The following is a 15,960-nucleotide window of genomic DNA, read 5'->3' as shown; positions in this document are numbered from 1 at the left end:
AGGTGGCTGTTTACTGCAAAGACATCTGATGGAGGGGGCCAATGACAGAACCCTGGGGGACCCACATCATCGAAGTACATAGGGTTTAAACATGTGAATAAGTGGTTAAACTAGCAACTCAAAGATAAGCATCCAACTTGTCTGGGAGTTCAGCTCATCATTCACCAGCAGTCAGTGACAAACCAAAATGAACAAAGGAGAGGGAAGCAGATTAGAAAATATACTGTTGTCTCTCTCTCTCTCTCTAGCCAGTCATACTTGATTCAATTATTGTTAATATCACAAGTTATTAATCTCTCTCATTTCCTATCGGTGCAACTCTGCCTATAGTATTGCAGCACGCCGCGCAATGTGTGGGGGCTTGTGATGTAGAGATCTACAGTATAACCCCTCCCTGGCCTTTAGACGCCACTTTTATCATAACGTGTCTCTGATTGATTGATTGCACCACACTTGTGACCAGAAGATTATGCTAGAAAGAGCCCTGACAGGTCTTTGTTGACCATGTCGTCAGGACAATGTTAGACCTGTATACTAATTATGAAATGTTACAGGACGATTAAGTGTCACACAACATAATTGAGATTAAAGATTTAATGGTGTTTTTGTTGTTGACACTGGAACACATATGATGAATGGAAATTACATTCATGTTTAGCTTTTAGGCTTCGTAAAACAAAAGGTGAACAGGGCAGATATGACAAAAACCTACATAATTTAATAACTTAATTAAAAAGAATTGGCCTACGGGAAGACTGGCCTGCAGGCAGGCAGGCGGGCGGGCAGACCACGTCATCACACTGATGTCACCATGAGTCAGCCATAACCTATAAGGAGTTCACAATGCCGCTACGCCCAAATATTTGGAGTGTGTTGTCTCGATGTGTCGTCATTGCATCAGGCATAATTAAACAATCAGTCAGCTCCATACATGGACACAAAAGGCGGCATTGTCCATATATGGGCATATAGGCTTAGGCTACTGATGACATCAGCGATCTCCATTGGGGCATAAAAGGGACAAGAATTGAAGGATACAGAGATCTCCATATATGGGCATATTGGTCGGTGCATAGTTGTCGGGGCATATTGGTCGGACATAGGTGTGAGGGCCACTTTCAAAAAAGAAAGAGAGAAAAAAAAGCTTAGTGGAAAATGAAATCGCAGATCTACAAACTCAAAATGCGTCACATTGTTTGGTGTGCTGCGTTACTGCATTTTGAACTTGTAGATCTCCTATTTTCGTCATATTATGGGTGAAATATTTGCCAAAAGTAGGCAATCTATAAGCGCATAACGTGCCGTATCATAGGTAGCTTGGGGTGTCGTATCATAGTGAACTTGGGGATCGGTTATTTTCAGTGAAAAAGGAGGCGACCATGTGTGGAGACTGTGGACCCATGGGGGATCCCACTCAACAAAGTATTATAGGGTTTACGTGGTTAACCACCCCCAAAATATGCTGACTAAACTCCAGTTTAGGTCAGGATACCCACATTGGCGGTACAATTAGGATAAATACTTGGTGGGCAGAGGGGAAACGGTGGTTAGGAGATTGAAGCATGAAAGCCTGATGCATTCTTCATCGTGCGTGCCACGGTCGCATGCCGAGAACAGCAGACCTACAAGCTCACAAAGTGTCGCGTCCGACACTTTGTGAGCTTACAGGTCTAGAGAAAAAAAATAACGCACATCCTCCTGTCTTCGGTGCTGAGCTATACAGATCTGCCATTTTCGGACGTGCGACGCCGACGTACGCCGGGGAGCATAAATCAAGCTCAACAAGAGACAGAGATAAGGCCACAAGCGAGAGGGGGGAAAGTGCAGCCATTGGAAGGGACTTTGAGCCCCATACATAGAAGGACAACTATTTACTCAGTGAGGTCATTTCCTTGAGCACTGGGCAGAAAAGGCAACTTATGTTATGTGACCGTGCAATCAAGTGTCCATATTTCTTTATCGGGGGAGATATGCCCTTTTCTTTATGCTTACCTCGACAATCACTCACTATTCTCCCAAGCTGCCAAGTGAGTCCGGGACCTCGGTCAGCAACCGCGTTCGGCTGCCAAGTAAAAAAATCATTTGAGCTTGCACAGGGAAAAGAAAAAGGGTTCCTGCTCGTGCTTGCATTCTACTGCTAATTGAGGCAACAACAGTAGACGTTTAAGCTAGAGTTTTGCACATGGTGTAGGTGGGTGGGTGCTGCTGCTGACTGAGCACTGCTGAGGACTTTTTTCATGGCTATTTGGGTGTTGTTTTCTTCAAAAACCCATGGTTTAACTTCAGTCCTTGACGAAATAGTTTATTTTTCTCTCTCCTTGTCTAGACTGGGACATTGCTATGCCTGCGAGTCTGGCCCTGAACGTCTTATCAAAAAGGACAGGTCACACTGCATTCTGCTGGGAGTCAAACATGGAGCGTAGCGTAGCATACCACCGACACAGCACCATGATGGAGCGTAGCATACCACCGACACAGCACCATGATGGAGCGTAGCATACCACCGACACAGCACCATGATGGAGCGTAGCATACCACCGACACAGCACCATGATGGAGTGTAGCATACCACCGACGGCGGTAGACCGCTCCATAGCATGGCCGTGTGTGTGTCTGTAGCCTGTACATGTCATGTTTTGCCATAGCATTGTGTGTGTGTGTCTGTAGCCTGTACATCCTAGATTTGTGTGTTTGTGTGTGTCTGTAGCCAGATTCCTGTCATGTTTTGCCATAGCATTGTGTGTGTGTGTGTGTGTGTGTGTGTGTGTGTGTGTGTGTGTGTGTGTGTGTGTGTGTGTGTGTGTGTGTGTGTGGCCTGTACATACTAGACTTAAATCCTAGTCTGAAGACGTTATGCAAGCACGACCACCGCTCACTTCACATTGGGTTTGATTTTTTATGAATCAACCTAAAACTATATTTCCAACCATAAACTTAGGTTGTCGAAGGTCAACACAATGGAATGTCATTAGGGGTGCAACAATTAATCAAACTAATCAAAAGTGTTTTTTTTTTGTTTTTTTAATAATGGATAATCAATCATTTGATGAAATGATCAATTAATGATGGATCCCTATTTTGGGCATGTCAATGTAGGCAAAAGGTTTTCTAAATAATAATAAAAAACAGCTGATCCACAAGCTCACGACGTGCTGCAATGCGACGCGTTGTGAGCTTGTAGATCGTTCATATTCAATACTTTGGCACGACGGCTCGGCGCTACAAGGTATGAAACAAGCTTAAGAAGTGGTGATGCAGAATAATCGCTAAAGGAGAGTATGAAGAACAGCCGCAGCCCTAGACGTCATCCAGGACAGGTACAGTAGTATGTACTGTATGTGATGCGGCAGAATGCTGCCTCATACCAGCAGTCACAGATTCACACAGTCAGCGTTCTGGACTGCAGCCTCAGGGCTGAAGTCAGTCACTCAGTCAGTCAGCCACAGTAGAGTTCAGCCAAGCCTTAATTGCACCTCACAATAGACGGAAACCATTACTGATATTTGTGCCCCTCTCTCGCTCTCTGGCCTGAACCTGCATGAACACAAGTGGTGGAAAAGAAAAGCACTCGAATGTTTTACTTCAATACTGCAACGTAGAAAAACACTGTAAGTAAAAGTAAAAATATAAAAGTATTGGTAATTTGGTATGAAATGTACGTTGAGTACCAAAAGTAGAAAGTGCTCCTTGTGCAGAATGTGTCATTTCCCAAGGTATCATATGTATAAAATGTATTAAAACATTTTAAAAATAGACGATCTGCAAGCTCACAATGCATGGCATTGTGACACATTGTGGTTAATGTATGTTAATAATCCTAAGTAACTAGGAACCTGTAGTGGAGTAAAAGTACAATATTTGCTTCTGAGATCATGTCGTGGGGAAATACTGAGAACTGGAAACACTCCAGTAAAGTAGAAATACCTAAAAAATGTACTTAGTTGCTTACTAGCTTTACACTACTGCATTACTTATATTTTTGCCTCTCTCTGGCCTGAACCTGTACATTACTGATTTAACAGTTACTTACTATTACAACTCAACAGTCCTTGGCACCTAGCTATTTCAAGAGTGGTGTCTTATTGGGGTTGCCATGGCAAAATAAGCAGGAGTGTCGTGACTCGTGAGTCACTCTTCTTTTAAAGTGAGCATGAGCCCGAGAGACTTGAGAACGCAGCCGATCGAAGCCCCGCCACCACCGACATAAATCCCACCTTCTCCATCCCCGGTGACAGCAGCAGCAAACCAACTAAAAGGTGGCTAAAAATGGAAACCTGCAGGCTGCTTCCTCCTACGCGTGCTTCCCACTCAACTTTTGTCTAGAAACACACTCATCGCTCTTGTGTATCTCGCCGTCGACTCAACGCAGGAAGTAAACAGACCACCGTGGCACCGAATGTTTATGTGCCGTGGCTCTTAAAAGAGGGGCTGGGGTCCGGGGTCCCCCCAAGGGGTCCTTGGGAGCAGGGGGGGGGTCCTGAGTAAAGACTTTGTTGCTGTCAAGCAGAAGAAACCTCTTATCTCCATATTTCAAGCTGCTTTTTGTAAATCAAGGCCCCTACTTGATGATACTACAGAGTCACACGAAAGCATTAAAAGTAGCAGATCTACAAGCTTGAAACGAGGCACAAAGCAACGTGCTTTGAGCTTGTCAATCTGCTACCTTTGTTATTTTTTGTATTTGAATCCTGAAAAGCAACAGTTTTGGACAAATTAAGCTTCCACCCGACAGAGGCAATACATAGCCTATATTCAAAAACAACTTTTGAATATCTTTAAAACATTTTAACAACACTAATCTTGTATTGGGGGGGGAAGGGGGCCTGCACAAAATATCTTCAGATGGGGGTCTGACTCCGCAGGCCAAATGCATGTTAATTTGAGAGTCCTTGACATAAATACATTTGAGAAGCGGTGGTTTAACAAGGAATGGATGCCTGATATCGTGGTCACGCTGACCCGCGGGTGTTGAGGAATGCACAGATGTTACTAATTCACCAGACTAACTTTATCGTAAGCACTGATTCATTAAAATTCACTGCAACAACATCAACTTTATTCTTTTCCTTTACTTTTCTCCAACGGAGAGAGAGATGGGCCTATTAGTCAGGGGATATCTTAAAAAGTCCTGGAATTGATTTCCTTACCAAAAACGTTCTTCACCAATGTGTTTGTAAATGTGTCTAGTAACACATCTCACAAACACTGAAAATCAGTTTGCCTAGGAAAATCCGCTACAGCTGCTGAAAGTTGGGGTCCCATTAACTTAACTGTACAGGAAAAACACAGCTGTCAAGGATTCTCCTAGGGAAACTGAATTTCAGTCTTTGTGAGATGTGTTACTAGACACCTTTACAAACACATTGGTGAAGAAAGTTTTTGGTAAGGAATTTATACCCGGATTTGACACTATTTCTGAAGATATCCCCAGACAATATTATTGGAGCGGTTCTCAGTATTTGACAGCAGAAATTATTCAGTGTTTATCATATCAACAAGCTCTACAAGCTCACAACGCATAGATGCACTCCAACGCATAGATGCGCTGTGAGCTTGTAGATCACCTATCTTCAATTAGGCCATGTATAGAGGTTTAGTGGCTAAACTGATTTTGATGCCTTCATAACAAATTTAGCTGGGTACCTGCTGGAACCCCTTTCCAGAACTCCTTGGGGGTCCCCAGACCCCACTTCTTCATTGATCCCTCAGGGAGGGGATATTCATTTGGCAGTACTATTGCAGTTTCTCATATGTTAATAGTGGCTATTTATACATTATAATTCATCTGGTAACACTAACAACGCCCCCAAAATGACCCCAAAAAGTAGCATTGATGAACGTCTCAAAAAGCAAGCTGCTTATGGTAGTAGGAAATGTCAACATTGGCAATGGGCATTCCGTGTAACGTTTTGAAATCCCTGACTAACTTTAACCACAACAGGGGAATGTTGGCACTGCAACTCAAATGGATGCCTTTTAACATCCTGACCACCGTCATCACTCCTATGTGTGACCTAGGTTTACATCTAGTCTAGAATGTATGACACTTGTTTGAAATATGTTAGTGTTTTAAAGCAGATGCTTTATCTTGATTTCTCATATTTAAAACAGTTCTCGTGGAAGTCGCCAGACTTACAAGAGGGTCGTAAATCACTTTTTGAGTTATTTGACTCAAGGATTCTCATGAAACGGCCTAGAATCCTTTGCTGTTATTCAACCTAAGTGTAGTCCTGTAAACTCTTGTTGTGGTTGCCCTGCTATGAAGGTTTCCAGATTAGGGGCCACTAGTTTCCCCATAAAAGTTGTGTCTGTGTGTTTTATTAAACAAACACGTTTTTAGCAGTTTAAAAGTCTAGAGAACTGAATCAAGGCCAGGGCATTTCATAGTGCAAAACATTTGATCAGTGCACTACAGCAGCTGCTCAACCATTGATCATGGGGGTAAAGAACGATAGTGTGACATTGTGCATGAATTTGGCATTTTGCTCTGCCAATAAGCTTGGCCTAAACTGGGACAGTAGGCTACTATCCTTGTCTTAATGTCTAAGTGGGCCTAGCCTAACAGTAGAACCCTGAAGGGATAGTAGCCCTACTGTCCAGTAGGCCAGCATGCTTGCCTAGTGCAATGGCGCTCAAACTTTTAAATGTCATGGTCTCCCCTTAACTCTGACAGTGTATTTGGTCCCATGTATACACTGTCAGAGTAAAAGACTTGTGGGTCCAGTCAAGTGGACCTATAGCCTACAGTAAGGGACAAGGATATTAGCCTACTGTGTCCACTGTCCAGTAGGCTACTACCATAAAATGAAATGGGCCTACTAGCCTACAGTAAGAGAAAAGGACAGTAGCCTACTGTGTCCAGTAGTAGGCTACTGTCCATGTCTAGTAGGGGCCTATAGACTAGCCCACAGTAAAATCCTGAGGTGACCACGGAGGGGAGGGGGTTACAACGTACAGGCACATTTATCCACTAATCCTAATCCGCAGAGACAACAACATGCACAGATTGTCTGCACTTCTTTTTGGCTTAATTATTAGCCAGGGTCTGTCTGTCTGTCTGTCTGTCTGTCTGTCTGTCTGTCTGTCTGTCTGTCTGTCTGTCTGTCCTGTCGTCCAAGTGCGTTTATTTTCTCCCCACTTCACCTTTCTTTATCTCACACATACTTTATTGCCAACCAGAATAGCTACATTGTTGTTTAGCCTCTAGGATGTGTGGATAGTTAAGTGTCACTAAATGGGCAATATGTCTTTTTAGCAGCAGGCAGCACCATAGTGGAAGGAAGTCCGCCTACTCCAAAAATGATAACAAACCCTCCAGAGCGCTACAGTGTGGGACAATAACACGCCAGTTGCCCATTATAAACACTGCTTGTGTTTGAATGTGTCTATATAACATGTACTGTTTAGAAAGATGGATAGAGTGCGGCGTGCACTCTATCTACCTCAGTGTTTCAAATGTTCAAATGTCAAGGTCTCCCCTTAACCCTGGCAGTGTACAAATGGAACCAAATGAACCCGATGGTTCCATTTTGTACACTGTCAGAGTTACAGACTTTTATGGGTCAATTTAGACCCCCAAAAGGGAACCCACAGAGTCCCTGGAATCCACTTTGAGAAACATTGATCCACCTTGTCCAATGCAAACTTCTAATAAAGTCTTCAATCAATCTATTTTCTTCTTCTTTTTTTAAGTTCCCCACCACCAAAAAGCTCTTAAAAACTTGTTATAAAACTCACCACCAGACTCTCCAGGTTGATGGCACATTTCGGGTCCCTGATCATGCCCTCCAGTTGTTTCAACCGAGTTTCCATCCTTCTCTCGGCGCCCGACATCTCTGCAGTCTTCTTGGGACAAGAAGCCCCCACACCACCGCCACCCTCCTCCACCCGTTATTGAACGTTCAAAAAATGTTAAACCGTTTTGACGTTACATGTGTGTGGAGTGGAGGAGTGGAAGGAGGAGGAGAAAAAAAGAACCTTCTCTTCTTTGTTCCTGCCTGGTGCTTAATGGCCGTGGGCCTAGCAGAGCTATTATAGACTGCTGCTTAATGTATGTGTGTGTGGACTGGACGATCACAGTCACAGCCCACCCAGATCGCCTCTTTTCTGTGTCTGTGTGAGTGTGTGCGTGCGTGTGTGCAACAATGACAAAAGAAAAATTAACAAACACCACCGTCCATCCGTCCACACCACCACCACTACCAGAGATAAGAGATGAAACTATCCAAGTTGTTGTTGCTGTTGTGGCTCCCGAGTTTGTTAAATAGATCCCAAAAAAAGTGGCGATGATGATCGAATCGAACCACGCTCTTCTGTCTGCAGCCCGGAGGAGGAAGGAGCCGACCCGACCCGCACCGATCAGATCCGATCTTCCAATAATAAGAGGGGATGGATAATGCCGAAAGTTTGAATTGTTGGAGGATCCACACTACACAGCAACAGGCAGCAGCAGCAGCAGCAGCAGCAGCAGCACAGGGCGTTTTCACCGACCGCCCCCCTTCTTTCAGGAGGGCTGCATTCACCCAAATACTTTGACTATAGTAGTCGATCCGATGGTCCACCACCAAAGCTCCGCCGCCGTTGTTGTTGCCGTTTTATTCCCGCATTCAGATCATAATAATAAGTTGTTGTTTGTTTGCTTTTGTTTTGTATTTTTTTTTTTGGGGGGGGGGGGGGGTTGGGGTGATAATATTAATGCATGATCCACCAACAGGTCACCCGCGGAAAGAACTACAATGTCCGCTCGCTGCTGCACGTCTCCCGCGCTGCATTTTTAATGAGAAAACATTCTCCCCTGCTTCTTCTTCCTGGGGTTCTGCTCGTCGCATTTTCTCTCCAGAACTGAACACAACACTCTCTCTCCTGTCCTTGGTAGCGAGCCTTGTTGTTCCGCTTGGTGGAGGATCAACCGATTGTTTGGTCGGGGAGGGAGCCGGGCTTCTCTCTTCAAACTCCACCAACCAACCTCCTCCGAATTCCTCACGACAACACACCACACACACACTCACGCGCACGCACGTCGCACACACTCCTCCCCCTGTCTGTGTGCGTGAGCTTGAAGTCTTTCTATCTCCTCCCCCTGCCTGGCTGACATCAACAGTTGTCGGAGTGGGACTGTGGGACGATTCACTTGACCTGCCGATTCGATTTATATCACGGTTATATTGCGATGCTGCGATTCAACGATTGTTGCCATTTGATAAACAATCTAAACGATGACAAATTGAATCATACACTTCTATGCACCCAGATAACATCTTATGAACTACTTTTTAATGAAAAATCGCGATATTTGAGTAATCAATTGTAATATATAACATACGTTTATTTTGCACAAAACAAAATAATGTATGTACAGTACAATGGCAATTGAAATGATGTGTAGTGTGTAGGCTACACACAGAGCTGTTACATAACTGAGTAGAGGTTGGTTGATAGAAGTTTGCATAGGAATTCATACAAATCACTGGTACAAGGTCTAAAAGGAGATCCTAGTAAGCTTTTCAGCTTATTTAGATAGAACACAGTACTTTGCATAGGGAATTGTCAGTAAAGGGGAAAAGAAAAAAGCAGTCTTAAAATGTTAAAATAACAAAGGGAAAATGTTATAATAGTAATAAAGAGAAATAAGAGAAATAGGGAAATATACAGTAAGTGTCTGCTGAAGTGCTGCGAAGAGTAGCCGCTACTGATAAAACCGTTGCTTGCAATTTATGAATATTGTAGGCTTTAGCCAACACCTGCGCGCGCCCATCCATTTGCACATAAATATTATATTGTTGGTATAATATTTATTATTGTATCAGCAATGCTGCCATTTTACCTTGTTCCTCCAACAGAGGGCGTATTCGAGCTAACATTATTTCTTTCAGACAGAAAGGCAGTGTATAGCTCAAGACCCAAAAGAGAAATTTATAGATGTTTGCCCGGGACCCAAACTAGTGAAAATAGCAGATCTACAAGCTGCTGGTATATATCTGCTATTTTCACAAGTTTCTCTTAAAGGACGACTTCACTACTTTTCAACCTATCTTCATATAATTGGTCCTCACTAATGTTCATGATAAAATATAGCATAATTCTGTTCAACTCAAGTCTCAGAGGAGGGCTGTGGGCAGGTCAGAAACCCATCGTCTTGTGACATCATGGGGAATCCAAGCTGATAGAAAATGCAGGCTTTCTATTCCTGAATATTTTATTTTTTTATTTTTTTAATCTTTAACATAGGAAACACAAACATAACGGCCTATATATATTTAGGACACATAGAAATTGGTCACACGGGTCCTGTCCCCAGGGGCGTTACAAGGGGTAGGAAAGTGGGACTGAGTACTAGGGCCCAAGGTGGTGGAGAGGCCTTAATTATGTTATACTTCAGCTATTGAAAAATAGCAGATATACAAGCTCACAGCGCAGCACCGAGTGCCGCGCTGCGAGCTTGTAGATCTGCTATTTTTGAAAAGTCGTGAAAATGTGTGCAAATCTTTGAATATAGGCTATGTATTTGTTAAGCGAACATTTGTAACTCAAATTTTGCTTCTGGGGGGTCCCTGGAACTCAATATTTTGAGATGGGGTTCCGTGGCCAAATACATACCATTTTGGGGGTCCTTCACATAAAAAGGTTTGAGCTCCACTGACATAGAAACATAGGTTTTTCAAAAAACCTCAGAAGGATTTGAAATATTCAAAGATTTTCATGATTGTATATCTGCTATTTTTCAATAGTTAAAGCACAGGGGCCCCGCAGTGAATCCTTGTACCCAGGGCCCAGAATTTGGTGTGACGCCCCTGCCTGTCCCACAGTGTGGGTGCTCAGTGCCCCAGGGCACTGGGCTCCATGCAGCAGTAGTAGGCCTCTACGGCCTCCTATCTGCCCTGACCCCTCCAACAACAGCCTGGCCTCTCTCGCTGACCTCTGATAACCTTTCCCCATGACAAGTCAACATAGTTTGGTGGGCAGGTCTTATCCTGTTGACCCCCGCTGTGGAATTCCCACCCAACCTGAAGGGAAACGGCAGAGCCTCTCTCGGTGTCTTCTCCTCTGGCAGCTCCACCCATTGATTCCCCCTCGTGGGATAATAAAGGTATCTATCTATCTACCTTACAGAGCATGCCCTAAGCATTGTAGATGCTTGTAGATCTGCTATTTTCAAGATTTCTTATACTTTTTATACATTTGAAAAGTTTTGAAATGGGACATTCTTCACAATGAGTGGGCTACTTTCTACTTTTGGTACTTACCGGTAAATACATTTTGCCACTACTTTTGTAGTATTTCTACACTGCAGTATAATTTACCACCACTGCCTTTGAGGGACAACATAACTGATAACTTTTACTTTTAGTAAAAGTAAAAGTTATCATTCTAAAGAATGTACCATTTCACATGCAACACATCTTTTGAAAATAGATGATCTACAAGCTCACAATGTGTCACATCACGATGCATAGTGAGCAATAGCGTGTAGATGTGATATATTCAAAATTGTCTAATATTTATAGGGTTGAAGTGGTATTTTGTAATATTTGTAAATCAAATAATTGTGGTGGAGTAAAAAAGCACATTTGAGTTTTTTGTCTCTATGAACAAGCCATTGTGCTTTCTTGGGTTTAAATCATCAATCAAACTAAAATCAAAATTAGTAGAACTTGTATCTGAACTGTACTGTCCTGTGCTTTTCCTATGCGAACTTCTAATAAAGTATTCAATCAATCAATCAATCCAGTAAAGTAAAAAATACCTCAAAATTGTACTTAAGTACAGTACTTAAGTAAATGTACTTAGTTACACCACTGCGTTTGTGCAACACCCATCTATCTGATGTAGTCATTGTCGCCTGACATATTGGAGCCTCAGGCTTATCTCACATTTTCTCACACGCCACCACTTGGCGAAGCGGTACGAACGTGACGCAAAGCTCAGCCAATTCACCCTTTGTCAGCCTTCTGATTGGTCCTTGACTGACCAACCAGCAGGCTCTTTCTGCCTTGTACCGCCCTGGTTCCACCTTTTTTATGTTGAATTTGCTAAAACATAATTTTTGGAGAAATGAAAACATTTAAAAACATGCCCATGCAGTCACTATACTGAACCTGAGAGGCTCCTTTTTACTGAAACCAAGTTTAAAATGAGAATTGAATACTCAGAATAACAATAAGAAGCAACTGAATTTCAATGGTAGTGGATGGAGAGAAAGGACTTTTGTCCCACCAAGACACAGGCGGGACAACGGGCGGGACTTGACAAATGGTGAAATAGTGAAGCTGATGGGTCAAGGTTAGCCAATTACGGAAGCCGGTAACAAACACATCAGCGCAGCAGCACAAATGTGTGGGTCAGGCTCAGGCCGGGGTGAGGGAGACCGGTGACCACATGGAGACTGAGATGACCAACACCATCCTGGTGATCCACCTTTTACATTACAAGGACCGGCACTTTGATATCGTTGCTGTGGGGGCAGAAAGTAACCTCTCAACATATCTGAACTTTTTGTGGTTGTTTTTTTTAGCAGTACTCCTGAAGGAAGCTAAGCTCCAACATCTGGCTTTGTCCGTTTCCCTGAAAAAATGTACAGGCCCTAAAGTAGAGATGCTCCGATTGCTGATCACCAATCACTGATCACTTGGAATCAGTATCTGCCGATACCGATTTTCCCGATCACAGCGTCAAATCCATAAATTCTTCTATTTATTGTGTTACTGTAGCAGCATTTATATATTTAATGATTCTTCTAACAAAACATTGACATTGTATATTAAGTATAAACATTAGGTGTATCCAATTCAACTTGTAGGAGTTGAAGCTGAGGTTACATTCAGTCCCACAGATAAATATTGTGAAAATAGCTGATCTAGCTTGTAGATCAGCAAAGCCAATACCGATCAAAGCCGATGGAGGCATTATCGGCCGATCGCAATCATCACATCTCTACCCTAAAGTAAACTGAAGTGTGGCCTACATCTGGCCTAACCTCGCCCACCAGGCTTTCTGAGAGAAAGCCTGGTGTTCGTTCAAAACAGGCCGTTTGGTTTCCGCCTAAAGCGTGGAAACCATGGTGGAAACCACTAGAAGAAGCGGCGTCGCTTTGATTTGGTTCCCTCCGTTTGTTTCCCCAATCCCTTTTAAAATGCTGGAGTAGCCTAGTGTAGTCTTGCCAGTCGCTAACAGTTGGACTAAAAGATGCATATACCAAACGATTTTTTCAAAAGCAAAACTACTCTGCATCAAGGAGTTTATTAGGTAGGCCCTAAAAGTATGTCCTTGAGCGCAGGGGAATATTTTGGGTTAAAACTGATTCCGGTGGATAGTTTCCGGCCAAATTGTAGTCCTTTGAGTACTACAACATGACGTAAAGTGGTTTCCTCCCTCGACCGGATCAAACCTCGAAAAGTGAACTGATCCCAGACTACATCTGGCCTATAGATATGGCCACTATCTTGGCACAAACGCACATTCGGGAAAGCGCCGCCCTCCCTGCGTTCTCATTGGCTGAATGCAAAACCGAGAAAACATTACTTTTCCAACAAATGCGACGGAGGCACGCCGTCTCAAGCGTCCATGAGCCACGTGAGACCGGCGAGCGAGCGGCAGTGAGCGAGTCGCCGTGTCGAGTGTTGCGAAGGTCGCTTGAGCCGACTCAGCGCCGTTAGAAGTTTTAAACCAGGGGTGCCAGAATAGTAAATAATATTTGGGGGTGAACTGTCACTGGCACAACACATTTTTGGGTGGTCCCCAGGTGACAGTAAATTGTACAAATAGCTGATCTACAAGCTCACCACGTCTCGCATGAGATTGTAGGTCTGCTATTTTCACAATATTTATCTATGGAACCGAGTAAAAAAATATTATGCCTCAACTTCTACAATTCCAAGTGGTTGTCAGGGTGGGGGGTCCCCCAGTTCAAATATGCTTATTCTTGGAGGTCGCAGCCTGAAAAGGTTGAGAACCATTGACCTAGACAACCATGGAATTCCCCCCAGGGACCCCTGTGTGGGTCCCCGGGCCCCACGCTGAGAACCGCTGCCTTTTAGATCGCCCCGTTTATTGTAGCGTGCTTGTGCAGATGCAATCCCATATCAGACATTTGGAAAGCAAATGCTGGCCTATTATGTTAGAACTGAGGGCCTCTTTGTTTTCTGGGGGATGGCATGGTGGTTCGGTGGTTAGTGCTGTTGGCTCACTGCAAAGAAGGTCCTGGATTCAAACCCGGCTGGAGCCTTTCTGTGTAGTTGTTTCTCCCTCAGCAAAACAGTACATGTTGGCGACAGTGTTCATTTTGTTGACAAGATGGGGATATTTTGTTGACTAAGACTAGACTGAACTAAGACTGAACTATTTCAGAAGACTAGGACTAAAACTAAATGGAATGTTATTCAAAAGTCTTAAGGTCTGTCCATACTTTGACCGAAATCGAACCTTTCGGTCAAAAGGTCCAGTTCGACCACAAAATGACGTCACTCGCTACTTCTGAAAAGCATTACACCGAATGAGAGTTCGGAAATGTGCACGTCGGAAATCGCAACGCACCGAACATTTTAGAGATACTATTTTGACCGATACCGAACCTTTCGGTCAAAAGGTCCGGTTCGACTACAAAATGACGTCACTCGCGACTTCTGAAAAGCATTAGACCGAATTACACACTAAAAACGGCTGGGTTGAAAATAACCCGATCTGGGTTGTATTATAACCCACCCCTGGGTAACTATTGGACCTACCCAACAGTAGTAAATCTTACACAGCAAAATGGGTAGGTGCTTTCTACCCAGCACCGTAGTAAGATATTCAACCCATCCTGGGTAGAATATTTTACTGAGCTCTGGGTCAACCACTATTATTTAGTATATTTTACTCATTGTAAATGACCATTCTAATATTATTTGACATTAACATAGATAAGATTTGTTTCAGGGTTTTTTCTCACATAATTTGTTCCAAGTATAGCAATATCAACATAACGGTACATAATTGTAAATTATGCGATAATGTTGAAAAGCCATAATCAGAGAAATTTAGAGTAGATCAACATAATAACCTCAAATGTATCATGAGTTCTTCTCTTTCAGAACAGCAGGGGGAGGGAGCTCAAGCATAAGCTAGCAGCCTAGCAGTTACGGTTAGGGTTTTGGCTCAAATACTGACAAATGAAATTCTGACTTATGACAGTCAGCTTGCCAAGGCAGACACATGGATATGATACATTTAGCATTTTTAGCTACCAAAAGCTTAGAAAATATCCCTGAAAACCTAGAGAAATGCTTTTCCCAGCATGCTTTGCATACCAGGTGACCAACTTAAGTTTAAAACTACCCATACTGAGTAAAACAATTTTACTCAGCAGCTGGGTAATGTATGAGCTGTACAAAACAACCCATTATACATACAAACACCATTATAATAACCCATAATGGGTAAACCATTTTTTACTCAGATTTTGGGTAGATGAATCTACCCAGCAGTTTTTAGTGTGTAGAGTTAGGAAATGTGCACGTCGGAAAGTCCAACTCACCGAACATTTTAGAGATACTATGGACAGGCCTTAAAGGAGTAGTTCACCCCCAAAATGACTTTTTTTCTATTGATTACGCATGCCATGGAGAGTAGAGTTCAATAATATGTTTTGGTTTTTGTCACATTCCTAAGCCAAAAAGTTGATTTGAGTAAATGTACCCCCATGGATTCCGGATGGGGACCCGTTTCGAAACGGGTCCCCATCCGGAACGAATGGGGGTAAATTTATTGTTATCACATTTTTGTCTTAGGAATGCGACAAAAAACTAAAAGTATTATTGAACTCTAGTCTCCATGGCGTGACTAATCAATAGAAAAAAAGTCATTTTGGGGGTGAACTACTCCTTTAAGACTAAATCAGAATTTCTGTCGCACGCACGCACGCACGCACGCACACACACACACACACACACACACACACACACACACACACACACACACACACAC

At 43.1% G+C, this 15,960-nt stretch overlaps 1 protein-coding gene across 1 annotated transcript in view; it reads right to left on the bottom strand.

Moving 5' to 3' along the window:
• The window catches only part of rock2a (rho-associated, coiled-coil containing protein kinase 2a), a 75,240-nt gene extending 66,284 nt beyond the window's left edge, over positions 1–8,956 (bottom strand). The window contains exon 1 of the mRNA XM_080751447.1: positions 7,738–8,956. Coding sequence (XP_080607573.1) covers positions 7,738–7,833 — 96 coding nt within the window. The 5' untranslated portion in view covers positions 7,834–8,956. The remainder of the gene's footprint in view (positions 1–7,737) is intronic.
• Positions 8,957–15,960: the final 7,004 nt, after the last annotated feature.

This window comes from Nannobrachium achirus, assembly GCF_963921795.1.
Source record: "Nannobrachium achirus genome assembly, chromosome: 20".
In the NCBI taxonomy this organism is placed as follows: domain Eukaryota; kingdom Metazoa; phylum Chordata; class Actinopteri; order Myctophiformes; family Myctophidae; genus Nannobrachium; species Nannobrachium achirus.
Note: the sequence above shows the minus strand (reverse complement) of the source record. Positions and strands in the feature narration are given on the sequence as shown.